General features: G+C 33.3%; 1 protein-coding gene across 4 annotated transcripts in view; it reads right to left on the bottom strand.

Annotated features, from left to right (window-relative positions):
• The window catches only part of LRRK2 (leucine rich repeat kinase 2), a 138,447-nt gene that overhangs the window by 69,681 nt on the left and 55,415 nt on the right, over positions 1 to 13,351 (bottom strand). For all 4 annotated transcript variants that reach the window (XM_011233109.3, XM_034645423.1, XM_011233110.3 and 1 more), the window contains 6 exons: positions 12,329 to 12,517; positions 5,482 to 5,600; positions 4,994 to 5,063; positions 4,271 to 4,488; positions 1,774 to 2,024; positions 1,352 to 1,500 (listed from right to left, as the gene is read on the bottom strand). In XM_011233109.3, the coding sequence (XP_011231411.1) occupies positions 1,352 to 1,500; positions 1,774 to 2,024; positions 4,271 to 4,488; positions 4,994 to 5,063; positions 5,482 to 5,600; positions 12,329 to 12,517 (996 nt within the window). The remainder of the gene's footprint in view (positions 1 to 1,351; positions 1,501 to 1,773; positions 2,025 to 4,270; positions 4,489 to 4,993; positions 5,064 to 5,481; positions 5,601 to 12,328; positions 12,518 to 13,351) is intronic.

The following is a 13,351-nucleotide window of genomic DNA, read 5'->3' as shown; positions in this document are numbered from 1 at the left end:
GGAAAATATCGTGCAAATTAGCATAGCTTTCATCATTCCTGGCTTCTGAAAGTTCTGGCAAAATAAAATATTTTAGAATAAGTCAAATTGCATTCTGCTTTTAAGCACTATTAAAAATTATTTTACAGGGACGCCTAGGTGGCTCAGTCAGTTAAGCGTCTGCCTTCAGCTCGGGTCATGATCCTGGAGTCCTGGGATGGAGCCCCACATCTGGCTCCCTGCTCAGCAGGGAGTCTGCTTCTCCCTCTGCCTGCAGCTCCCCCTGCTTGTGTGCACTCTCTCTAACAAATAAATGGATAAAATCTTTTTAAAAAATTATTTTACAGGGTCTTCATAGAATAGTCACATGGGTGGCAAGGTGCATATGGCCTCCTTTATCTTCTTAAGGAAGATATAATATGGGGAGTTCCCATTTATTTCCATAAAAGTATTTTATTAGATATTAATATTACTATTAGAATGTTCAGACAGGGGCGCCTGGGTGGCACAGCGGTTAAGCGTCTGCCTTCGGCTCAGGGCGTGATCTCGGCGTTGTGAGATCAATAAATCTTTAAAAAAAAAAAAAAAAAAAAGAATGTTCAGACAGACTACAGATAAACATAATTCCCTGTTATCTCACATGCTAAGAGAACATGGAATATTTCCCAACTTTTAATAAAAGTGATGATCATATTATGTATTATTATAATATTCTGCACACAGCAAGTGCTCAATGAATAACATTAACCATACTAATTTGAAAACTGTTAACTGGTTAATTTTATTTCTAAAAGAAATAATACTAGTAACTATACTTATAATCCAAAAAAATTGAGCAAACTTAAGTAGGAAACTCAGTATTCCTGCTTCAACCAGCTCGTGAAGCTGGTTATTTATATTATTTACTAAAATTCATCATTTACAATAGAGCTCACTCTGTGTTGTATGTTCTGTGGGTTTTGACAAATGTATAAATGACAGGTATCCACATTATGGTATCATTCAGTATAGTTTCACTGTCCTAAAAATCCCACTCACCTCCCCACTCCTCTCTCCCTCCCTCGAAACTCCTGACAATCATTGATTGTTTTACTGTCCCCACAGCTTTGTCTTTTCAAAAATGTCATATAGTTGGAATCATACAGTATGTAGCCTTTTCAGATGGACTTTTTCACTTAGCAATACGCATTTAAACTTCCTTCGTGTCTTCATGGCTTGATAACTCATTTTTTTAATCATTGCCCTGTTAACTTCATCTCTGAAACTCCTCCATTAAATTTAAATTTATATCCCCACCTAACATGTCCATGTATGACTCATCCTATAATACTCAAAAGGACTGTTTAGGAGGAAACTCATACAGCACACTTACCAAGATAATTCATTCTGGCACTGAAACTCTCCACTTTAGGACATGCCTCAAGGAAGTCTTCTGACAGGGATGTAATGTGATTTTTACTAAGGTTTAAAATCTTCAGTTCCTTCAGGCTTAAGGGGGAACATATTTCCGGTATTTTATTTCTAGTCATAAGAAAGAAAATTAGGATTAAATTCATGAATTCATATGCTTTGAAGAAAAAAACAATCTGCCTTCAAAGAAAAGCATCGAAGCAGATTTATTAATTTTAAAATTAATTGTGAAAATTGACAACGCTATAATATTAATTCCCTCAATCTTTTATCATATTACTGTTTAAAACCCATCACTATAGAAACAATGTCAACATATTTTATCAATCTTACAGAACTTCAATGTAAGGCAACCCTTTTGTATTTAATGAACTTCTTTCTTACCCTTCTAAAATGAGCTGTTCCAATTTCTCTACCACATCGCCAAGGTTCTCAGGAAAAGAAGACAGCTGATTGTATGACAAGTTAAACTGTTTCAAGGTTGGGCACTTCACTGCAGAGTCCAAAACTACTGAAGGGCTGATGTCGTTTCGAGAGACATCGAGGTTGGCAATACAATTCATTTTCAACAAGTAAGAGGGAAATGATGTAAATTTATTACTGTGCAAGTCCAAATGTGTCAAACACTTCAGGGTCTGGAAAGACAGTATTTTAAAATTCTCTAACCATCTGAAAACCATTTGAAAAACTTAAAATTAGCTAATCTTTCTGCCTTCCATACCTCTGGTAACTAGAACCATTAAGAATTTTCCAAAAAATTGAAAACACAATCCACAAGAGAACTTCAGTATAATGATTTGTCCAAACATCCCTGCTATTAAATGGGTAAAAACCAGGAAAATACAACAGGTAAAGTGTCAAAAGCAATTCACAGAAACAAGGTTAAGAGTTTAATTCAGTTTTCTGGTAAATTATTCCTGCCAAGAGTAAATGGAAACAGAATAAGCCTCAATAAATATCTGAATTATTTAATGAATAAACACTACAAAATAATCCTGGGAATACATTTTTAAAATACTAGATTTTAGAAATTGTTACACATTTTAATATAAATAATATTTAATCATAAAAGTAGTCATTGTATATAAGTTTCATTTTAGAACCTCCTCTTTGTCATGAAACTTTTTGTTTCAAATTTCTAATCTCCATTTTTAAGCAATTTCTAATTTTACCATAATAATAGGAAATCTTCCATTTGTATGTCAGTTTTTTAAACCTTTGGTATGGATTATTGTCAAAGGCTAACATATCAAAACAATCTCTATACTCTTCTTTATATATCAATATATTTATCCTCACAGAAATTCTAAAGAGTCTGATGTGATTGAAAAGCTTATTAATGGATTTTTGCCCCAGAAGCTGTTTTGAAATACCTGCCATTGTTTCAGATCCTACCAGATTATTCAGAAGGAAAGATTTTTAAATTATTTGTTCCCAAGTTTTAATGGAGAAATTTTCTGGTAGACACAGCTACAAGCAGTAATTTAAAAAGTGTCATCTAGTGGTGCCAACTTAAAACCTCCTTAAGAGAAGTTTCTGAGCTGGTCTGGTCTTTGAATACCTTAATGTATCTCACCTTGTCGTGCTCTTTTCAAATTCTCTTTTTTTGGCCAGGCTAAATTCTAGTTTTCTCTTATTTACTCTTTAACAAATATTTATTGAAGGTCTACCAAGTGTCAGTCATTAGTTCTTGTCATAAATTAATTCAATAATCATCTATCGAGCCTCTACTGTATTTCAGACCTTACTTGGCACCGAGAATAGACAAGAACAAGCCTGAAACAGCTCCTGTTCTCAAGAAGTTAACAATTCAGTAAAGAGACTATACCTTAGATCAAAATTTATAAGCACTGGGGGGACAACATGGATGCGATGGAAATGTAAATGAGGTTGGTAGCCAACCTGGTCTGGAAGCAAGAAGAGGAGAAGCGAAGAAAAGGGTAAGGAAATGACATTTAAACTGAGACCCCTGTAACTTGGAGGATTTAGTCAGGCAAAGAGAGGAGAAGAGAGACAGAACACAATTTAGACACATGTTACAAGATGATCACATTTCTCTCTCTCTCCAAATACACAAACTTTAAGGGAAAGACACCAAAATTATTGTAAATTTTACGGGTGAGAGAAAAAGAAAAATACATTTGCAATAAAACTAGTTTTTGATAAAGTATGATCCTTCATCAAACTTTGCAGCTCAGTCTAAGAATTTACTTTAATAATTTAAATATTTGTATCAATTTTTTAAAATTTGTCAGGATATCTTCTTTGATTTCTGATCCATCATACATAAAAATGATGAACAAAGTCAATATTCCGAGGACCACTCTATCAGCAGATCCTTTTATACTTTAATGTTTGAAAATAGGAACTTTGAGTAAAACAAAATCAACTTTTAAGTTGCATATAATTTTAAAACTCAGTAAATGCCTTATGGATAGTTTCGTGGAGCCTCTGTACTTTGCAGATGTGGAAATGAAGGTTTAGAGCAGCCGGAGGAACACACACTTACTGTTAAACAGTTGGTGGCTGAGCCAGAGCCAGTGCCACCAAACCAGGTCTAATTCTAGCCTACCTCTTCAAACGGTTGAAGGTGTCTTCCTAGAGTACAATAATTGAAGAAGGCGTGATGGACATGCAGCCCTGATACATCCTACCATGGACCATGGACCATCAGGACCAAACCTAGGATTCCTAAATCCAGATCTCCATTCTCAGAGATGTTCTTGAAACACCACACAGACTAAGATACCAGTGTGAAAGCCACAAGAAACCAATGATGCAGAAGTAGATGCTTCTTTTCAAAGATTTAACCATGCAAGTTAGACAGAAATGCAAAAGCTCTTCAAATAGCCTGACAGTTAAAAGGATAAATTAAATTTACTTCACACAGTTGTTGTGGAAAGCTCGTGAGTGCATTCTGGTGAAGCTCCAGCTTTTCAAGGTGCTCCAAATGACCACTGATACAGCATCTCTGGCTTAGGGCATCGATGTCTCTTAGTTCATTCGCTGAAAGGTCTAATGATGTAATATATTCTCTCTCAGAAGCCAGGGAAGAAATGCTGTCTGAATGCCTCATATGGGATTGAAGTTTTGATGACCCTTTTGTCAAAAACAAACACACGATGGAAATATGAACAAGTCATCTAAGTTCACTTGATAAATATTTACTGATCACCTACTAGTGTCAGGCTCCCTTCAAGGCATTGGAGGTTCAGTAGAAAACCAAACTACAGAGCTTACATTCCAGTGGCAGAGATGGACAATACACAATAAATACTCAAGTGGAAGAAGTAGTATAAAAAAAACAATAGACCTGGAGAAAGGGATGAAGAGTGGCACTGGTGATGGTATAATTTACATTTCAGAAAAGTTGTAGAAAGGATTAAAGAGTCAGTCTTTCATAACATCATAAAGGGTAAAATTTTAAATCTATGATTGTATTTCATTTTTCTATAGTGCATGATATCATTAGGTACATATAATTTGAAAGTTATGTAAGATGAGATTAACACCTAGAAAATTTGAACAGAGGTAACTGTTATTAACAAAGGACTGTATTCTGTTCAAAATATCTATTTATTTATGATTACTTTCAAATACTTACTGAGTGAGTCATCTGAAGACAATATTTTTCTTTTTCTCCTCAGTAAATCTTCATGATCAAAAATAGGTCCCTATTAAAAAATAGACAAATATAATAAAATCACTATCATTTTTTGGCGCAAAGAGAACATTTCCTATTCCTTAAGAATCACTATAAGATTTCTAGTTAAAGTACTCAGGGGACCAAGCCACACCATAAGACAGAGACCTAGTCTGGGCTCCATATATAGGGAGCTCTGAAAAGAAGGAAAAAAAAAAGATAAAATCATTTTGAAGTATACTTAGTACACATATGGCCCAAACGTGCTCAAAAATGTATATTTAGAATGATTTATACATATATATACACATATATACATATTCTATATATAAAGTTTTCATATACCAGGGACTTTCTGCACCAGTAGCTCTTAGCTTTGGCACATAATTTCAGTTATCAAAAGACTGACTGTCAGTAACAAAACACAACACAATCACAATTTAACTTACCAACGAACAGGAATGCCTTTGCAAATTTGGTGAACAACGCTGCAAGGCACAATCTCGGTAAAATTCTCCTACGCTAATTGAATTGGATTTTCTTTTCACAAGAAATGAGCCTTCACTTCCTATTTTTAAACAATAAAATAAAGACAAGTAAGAAATTTTGACTCAATCATATGATGCTAGTATCAGTACAATCATAAAAGGTTAAACACATATTCATTGATGGAAATTGCTCCATTCCCACTGTAACATTTTTAAAGTAGAAATAATAAACTATGCTGGCTTTTCATTTTCAAAATTCAGCTACATTTTTTTATCCATAAATATTTATTGAATGGCTGTCCTAGACTAGATAGATACTGAATAAGTGCTGAATAAAGTTAAGTAGGAAAAACAATCCATGCCTCCTATGAGCTCATAGGACAGACTGTAGGAAAAGCCAAGTAAAAAAACAGTTACATGTTATAATAAATACATGTGTGTACAGGAAGCAAAGAAAGTTTATACACAAATCTGGGGCGCCTGGGTGGCTCAGTCCATTAAGCATCTGCTTTTGGCTCAAGTCATGAACCCGGAGTCCTGGGATCGAGCCCCATGTCAGGCTCCCTGCTCAGCGGAACGTCTGCTTCTCCCTCTGACTCTGCCTCTCCCCGCATTCGTGTTCACTCTTTCTCTGTCTCTCTCTCAAATAAACAAAATCTTTAAAAAAAGAAAGTTTATACACAAATCTGATCAATGTCATTCTTTTCTGTTTCTTTGAATTCCTCTTAGAAAATTTTTGTTTAAATTTGTTTAAATATTGGAATCACACTAAATTATTTCACATTCAGCAAACTTGAGAACATCTCTATTTAACTTTCATATTATGTGGTATCATTTATGTAATGAAACTAAAATGAAACAATGAGTTTAGTTGGTATTATCCTCTTGAGAGAGAACAGAAAAGAACTACTTTTAAAATTATGGATTTAAAGAAAATAGGGATCAATAAATAAATTATGTTATTAAGGATAAAAAATTTGGAGATGTTACTACAAAATTATGAGATTATAAACTCCACCACTCTCTTTCTTACAAGCATAAAGAATTAATTTTAAGTGTCAAAACAAATTGTAAAATCTACATATCCAAAAATCAACTTTATAATATTCTATATAAATCTTAAAATTGACACAAACACCTCCTACTTGGTTCGCTATTAAACTTTAATTTACCCTGTAATTTTAATTATTTTATGCTTAAGCATCTTAATAAAATAGACTTCACAGTTTAATTAAATTTTTATATCTGATAACTATTACATTTTCATAATTATCCTACTTTGTGTATGCTGTGTTAGCATATTGCTTACAGAAGCAACAAAGGCATTTTATAATTATTTTTATGTCAGCATTTCTAATGTTTTACTTTATTTTAAAATACTTAAAGGGGCACCTGGGTGGCACAGTTGGTGGAGTGGCCAAGTCTTGGTTTCGGCTCAGGTCGTGATCTCAGGGTTTTGAGATCAAGCCCCATGTTGAGCTCCACACTAAGTGTGGAGTCTGCTTGTTCTCTCTCCCTCTCTCTCTGCCCCTCCCGTTCATTCGCTCTTTCTCTCTCCCTGTCTCTCTCAAATAAGTGAATAAATCTATAGAAAAAAAAATACTCAAAGAAAATTCTTCTTTCAGGGATGATGGAGTAACAAACACCAAACCTAACCTCTCCCCACAAACAGCTAGAAATTTGGATGAAATATTTTAAACTGGTTTCAAACACGGTGCAACAGACAGTTCAGGATGGTGTAGTCCCTGAAAGAAGGGAAAGAAACTATATAAGCCTTATGATCACCCTGGCTTCCTGCCTGAAGACAACTTAAGGGCCATAGGCACAGGGAGGAGGAATTTAAACAAATCCCAATGGCTTTCTTGAGACGAAGAGATGGAGATCAACATTCATGGAGACTAATTTAGCTGGGAGTTCTGGGGCAGAGTCATGAAAAAAGAGCTCCAATAATTTGCATAGGAGTTTCCAACAGATTTGCACTGTAAGAAATGTAAAAAGGAGTTATTTAAGATGAAAGAAATGGTACTATCTGGATGAATATAAAGGGCTTAAATCACAAAAAAATATTCCAATCCTTTATGTTTGTGCATCTTGTAACAGAGCTCCACAATACACAAAACACAAACAGATGAAAGGAGAATTAACAAATCCATGACTACAATTTCAACATTTCTTTGTCAAATACAAAAGGCAGAGAAAAAAAATCAGTAAAGATATAGGGGACCTAAAAAATACTACCAATTTGACCTAATTGACCCAACAATTGCTAAATACATATTCCTTTAAGTTAAACATAGAACATTCACCAACACAGACCATACAGCAATCCACAAAGCAAGTTTCGATAAATTTAAAAGACTAGAAATCATTAGAGTAGGTTCTCTGAACTCAAAAAAGTTAAATTTGAAATCAACCAGAAAAAGTTATTTGGAAAAATTTCCAAATATTGAAAACAAAACAACACTTTTCTATATAACATATGAGTCAAAAAAAATCACAAAGGAAATTAGAAAATTTTCAAAACAATGTAAACAGAACATATAAAACTTGTGGGATGCAGCTGAAGCGGTGCCCAAAAGAATCTGTATTGGTCTTAAATATTTATACTACAAACTAAAAAAGATCTAAAAATCAGCATTCTACACTTCTACATTAAGAATCTATAAAAAGAAGAGCCATATAAAATCAAAATAAGTAAAATAAAGGATGGAAAGATTAAAGCAAAAATTAGTGAAAAAAATGGGCAAACAACAGAGAAAAATCAATGAAACAAAAATCTGATTCTTTGAAAAGATCAATAAAATTAATGAACCTGAGCTAAAGAAGAAACAAAAGGAAAGACACAAATTACCAATCTGAAGAATTAAAGCATTTTTAGGTTTAACAGAAACTGTGCTCTGTTGATGGGGGGGTTGTGTGATTGTAAAAGTGTACTGCAACAGTTGTTAAATCTCGGAGCCCCTGTGTCATCAAATTATGTGTCTCTGAAGTTGTGCAAAGTATCAGATTATAATGTCTGTGGGCTGTACCTTCCAGGCAGTTCTTAAATTTTGTATTTTTTGGAAAATTGTATTTAATTTCTTGGAGCTCATTGTGAAAGGATCAAGAAATTCAGGATAGCCATTTCTTTAATATCCATTTAAAATCTGCTCATTTCCTGTTAGTGGAACCGTTAACTTGTCACCAAACAGGATTCTATTTAAAACAAAATATAAAACTATTTATAGCCTATATGTGTTTAATCCTAGTAAAAGATAAAGCTTCTAATGCTGGTTTTCATTCAACACATTAACCAGCTGTAACGCAGACCTTCACAGACTTCACAATGTTTCCCTCATTCCTCACACCAAGGCTTTCTTTCACATTCCCTTGCCTATAGGCTTCCAAGTCAACGTCAACCCCTGGCTATATTGGGCCCTGCCACTGGAAACAGCAGGCAACGAATTTCAGAATTCATATCCAGAAAGACAATCAAGTCATGTAATTCGAAAAGCATGTTTGAGTATGAAAGAGCTCTCAAGTTGTTTGTAAACCTAATCTAATTTAAAAAATGTATAAAGTTCTTGAAAAAAAGGAATTAAAAATCAGGTATCTTTGAAGATCTTACAAAGTTTGACAGGGTAGTAAGAGAATTATTATGAATAACATTAACATATTTGGCAACGCTAGTGAAATGGACAAATTCCTTGAATGTTGCAAATTACAAAAACTGATGCAAGAATAGAAAATTAAAAAAAAATGGAGCTATTAGAGTTATTAAATTTATGACTAAAAATAGCTCCCCCCTCAAATTTCCAAACCTACGTGGTTTTACTGGTGAAGTCTATCAAACATTTCAGAAGAAAATAACACCTCTCTTACACAAATGTTTTCAGAAAGTAGTAGAGTTGGGAACACTTCCCAACTCATTTAAAGAGGCTAGTGTTATTCTCATAATTACGAGGAAACATAAAACTACAGACAATATTCCTTATAGATTGAAAATGTTTAGCAAAATTTTAGAAAATCCAATCTAATAATATATATAAGGGATAATACACAATAACCAAGAGAGATTTACTCCACAAATGCAAGTTTGATATAACATTAGGAAGTCAATCAATGTAATTAACCATATTAACAGAATAAAGGGGGAAAATATGCCCATTTCGACAGATGCAGAAAAGCATTTTCCAACACCCATTAGTAATAAAAAGACTCAGCAAACAATTACTAGGAAAGAACTTCCTCAACCCACTGAAGGGTATCTATGGAAAATAAAAAACTATAGGTAATATCATACTTGATAAGGAGAAATTGAATGCTTTCCCTCTAAGTTTGGAAAATAGAGAACAATGCCTACCTTACCACTTCTAGTCAATATAGTACTAGAGGTCCTAGCCAGTGCAATAAGATAAGAAAAAAAAAAAAGATATACAGATTAGAAAGGAAAACATAAATCTGTCTTTATTAACAATTGGCATTATTGTGAACATAGAAAACTCTCTGGAGTCAACAAAAAGCTGTTAGAACTATGAGTTTAACAAGTACACAAAATACAACATTAATATACAGAAATCAATTGCATTTCTCTCTATCTTCAGTGAACTATTAGAAACTGGAATTCAAATACAACACTACTTACAATAGTAACAAAAAACATACAATATAAAAAATTGGTGAGAGAACTTTTAATGATAAATAAATGGAAACATACACAACATTTATATGTTAGAAGGCTAATATTATTAAGATACCAATTCCTCCAGATTTATTTATAGATTTAATCTAAAGAAATTATTTATATGTTAATTCTATAGTATATAATATTAATAGTATATAACCAATACAGTGATTCTAATTATATATATGTATTTAATTCTAATAAAAACTCCAGCATAAAATTAATTTGTTGACCCAAATGTATATGGAAATGCAAAAAATCTGGAAAAAAAAATGGTGAGAGCAATTTTGGATAAAACAAACAAACAAATTACCAGAGGACTTACACTACCTGATTTCAAGACCACCTGTTAAGCTAAAGTAATCAAGACAATTTGGCATCAGCATAAGGAAGAAGACATAAATTAATTGCACAGAACAAAGAATGCAGAAATAGAACTATATATACATGGCCAATTAAATTGGACAAACATGCCATTAGTTGAATGAAGAAATACAGTATTTTTCAGCAAACGATGTTTAAAAAAACTGGATGTCCATACAGAAAAATATTAATGTCAATCCTTCACTGAAACCATACAAAAAAATTACTTAAAATGGGTTATGTAAAATATAAAAGCTAAGGTTTTAACACTTCTCTGAGGAAATATGGGGAAAATATTCACAAATTTGGGATAGGAAAATATTTCTTAAATGAAATAGAAGAAATACAAACTATAAAGGAAAAAACTCAAAAGCTGCACTTTATCTAAATTTAAAACCTCTGCTCTTTAAAAATTAACATTAATAAAATGAAAAGACAAACTGATGGGGAGAAAATATCTGCAATTCATATACCTGTCAGAGGACTTTTACCTAAAATATTTAAAACATTCTGACAATATAAAGAACGCTTATAATACAATAATAAAACAACCTAATTAAAAGTTAGCAAAAGATTTGAACAGACACTTCACAAAGAAAATATGTGAATGGCCAATAAAAAACATGAAAATATTCTCAATATCTGTAGTCATCAGGGAAATGAAAATTAAGCCCAAATGAGCTAGGACTACACCTTCCCTAGAAGAGCTAAAATTAAAGTGCCTGACAATATCAAGCGTTATAGCATGACAAGGATGTACAGCAACTAGAATGTTTATGTTGCTGGAGGGAGTACAACACAGTGCAACTACTTTGGAAAACAACCAGACATAAAAGAGAACATACGGTATCATTTTGTTTATATAAAACTTATGAAAATACTAACTTAATCTACAGTGACAGAAAGCAGATCAGTGGTTGCCAGGGAGCACGGATCAGGGGATTTGTGAAAAGGCATAAGGGAAATTTTTTAGGTGATAGAAATGTTGCATAATTTAATAGTGGTGATGATTACATGGATGCATAAATTTTTAAAAACCCATGAAAACACTTACTTAAAAAGGGTGCATTTTATTTAACATGAATTATATCTAAATAAAGTTGGCTTGAAAAAATAATTGGGCCACAGATTTGGGGATTTAGGGAGAACCCTTACTGTTGCTCTCGCAAATACCTTTATCTGTTACCCAAAGTTCTCAATCATATGTTAATAAAAAAGCACCTTATCCCATTTTTACCAAGCTGCATTGTGTTAAATATGTCAGTCCTAATTACTGTCATTATATATATTGTCATGTCAACTTTTTAAAGTTATTTCAAGGGAGTTATTAAGATATTAATATTACTTTAATCCTTCTAAAGGTAAATATATTTTGTATTATGCATTTCCTATTTGGGAAGCACTCTCCCAGACACTTTACATACATTTTCTCTAATATTTATAAATAATCCTGGAAGGTCGGCAACACTATCCTTAATAAGGGTGAGGGGCTTACACAAACCACAACAGGATCTTGTCAATGATGGAACATGGGATCCAAGTGTAGTCTGAGTCAGAGTGTTTTCACTACATTCGTTACCATTCACTGATTAAATGCAGAGATACATTTTCTTGACAGCCATCACCTTAACTAAAATTAGTGAGCATGAACTACTTCTGATAATGAACATATTTTCCATCGAGTTTTCCAAATAAATTAAATCAGGTTTTTGTCTCCGTTTGTTCAATGCCAGTGTGTAAATGTTTTAAAACATAAAGGGAATATTTCTTCATAATAAATACCTTCACTATCCAGGTCATCACTTTGACCAAACACACTGTCCACATAGGAGTCTGGAATGAAGGCCCATTCATCAAATTTATCAAGTACTCCTTCAGGAAAATTCCCATTGCTGCCTGAAGCTGCCCCTTCTTCCACAGCACTTTTCATCTGATATCTGAGCACCATTCTTGCTAGGGTGGATCCTATATCTACAATAAAAAGATACGCCAGCAACTTAGAAATCAAGAAACATAAACATAGATCATACCAAAGTTCTTTATGTAACCTCATACTTCTAGAGAATTTTTTTACACTTATTTCTTTTTTTAAAAAAAGATTTCTTTATTTATTTGAGAAGAGAGAGAGCACATGGGGGAGGGAGGGGCAAAGGGAGAGAATCTCTAGCAGACTTCCTGCTGACTGTGGGGCTCCACACAGGGCTGTATCCCACAACTATTGAGATCATGACCTGAGCTGAAATCAAGAGTCGGACACTTAACTGACTGAGCTACCCAAGAGCCCCTATTCTTTTCTCTAAAGTCACTTTATAGCCATGATGTTGCATAAGAAGCAGTGAATTTAAATTTTTTTGAAATCATAAAAATTTACTCAAAGCTTTCATGCAGGTGACAAAACTGAATTTATGAAACTAACAGGAAAGAGCCTAGGCTTTGAAACCAGACAGACCTGTGCTCAAATAACAGTACTAGCACTTGCAAGTTACATAAGTCCCTGAGTGTCAGTACCTTCACTTGGGAAGTGAAGATGACAGTGTAGGGTTATGAAAAAGATTAAGGGAAATGAGGCATATAAAATGTTTAGCACAATGTTTAGAACATAGAAAATGCTCAATAAATTATATTCTTGTTTATAAACTATTTGCTAAGTGATTCATTTTACTGGGAAATTTGGTGGAATTTGAAAGTCAATAACCTTTTAATATATTTTATATTATGTTCTATTATGAAGAAATAGGTTCACAGAGTCCTCATTGTGCTACATATAGCCGGGAAAATTTCTTCAAATACATGTGTATGTGACTC

The sequence above is a fragment of the Ailuropoda melanoleuca genome, chromosome 16, assembly GCF_002007445.2.
Source record: "Ailuropoda melanoleuca isolate Jingjing chromosome 16, ASM200744v2, whole genome shotgun sequence".
NCBI classification, from domain to species: domain Eukaryota; kingdom Metazoa; phylum Chordata; class Mammalia; order Carnivora; family Ursidae; genus Ailuropoda; species Ailuropoda melanoleuca.
Note: the sequence above shows the minus strand (reverse complement) of the source record. Positions and strands in the feature narration are given on the sequence as shown.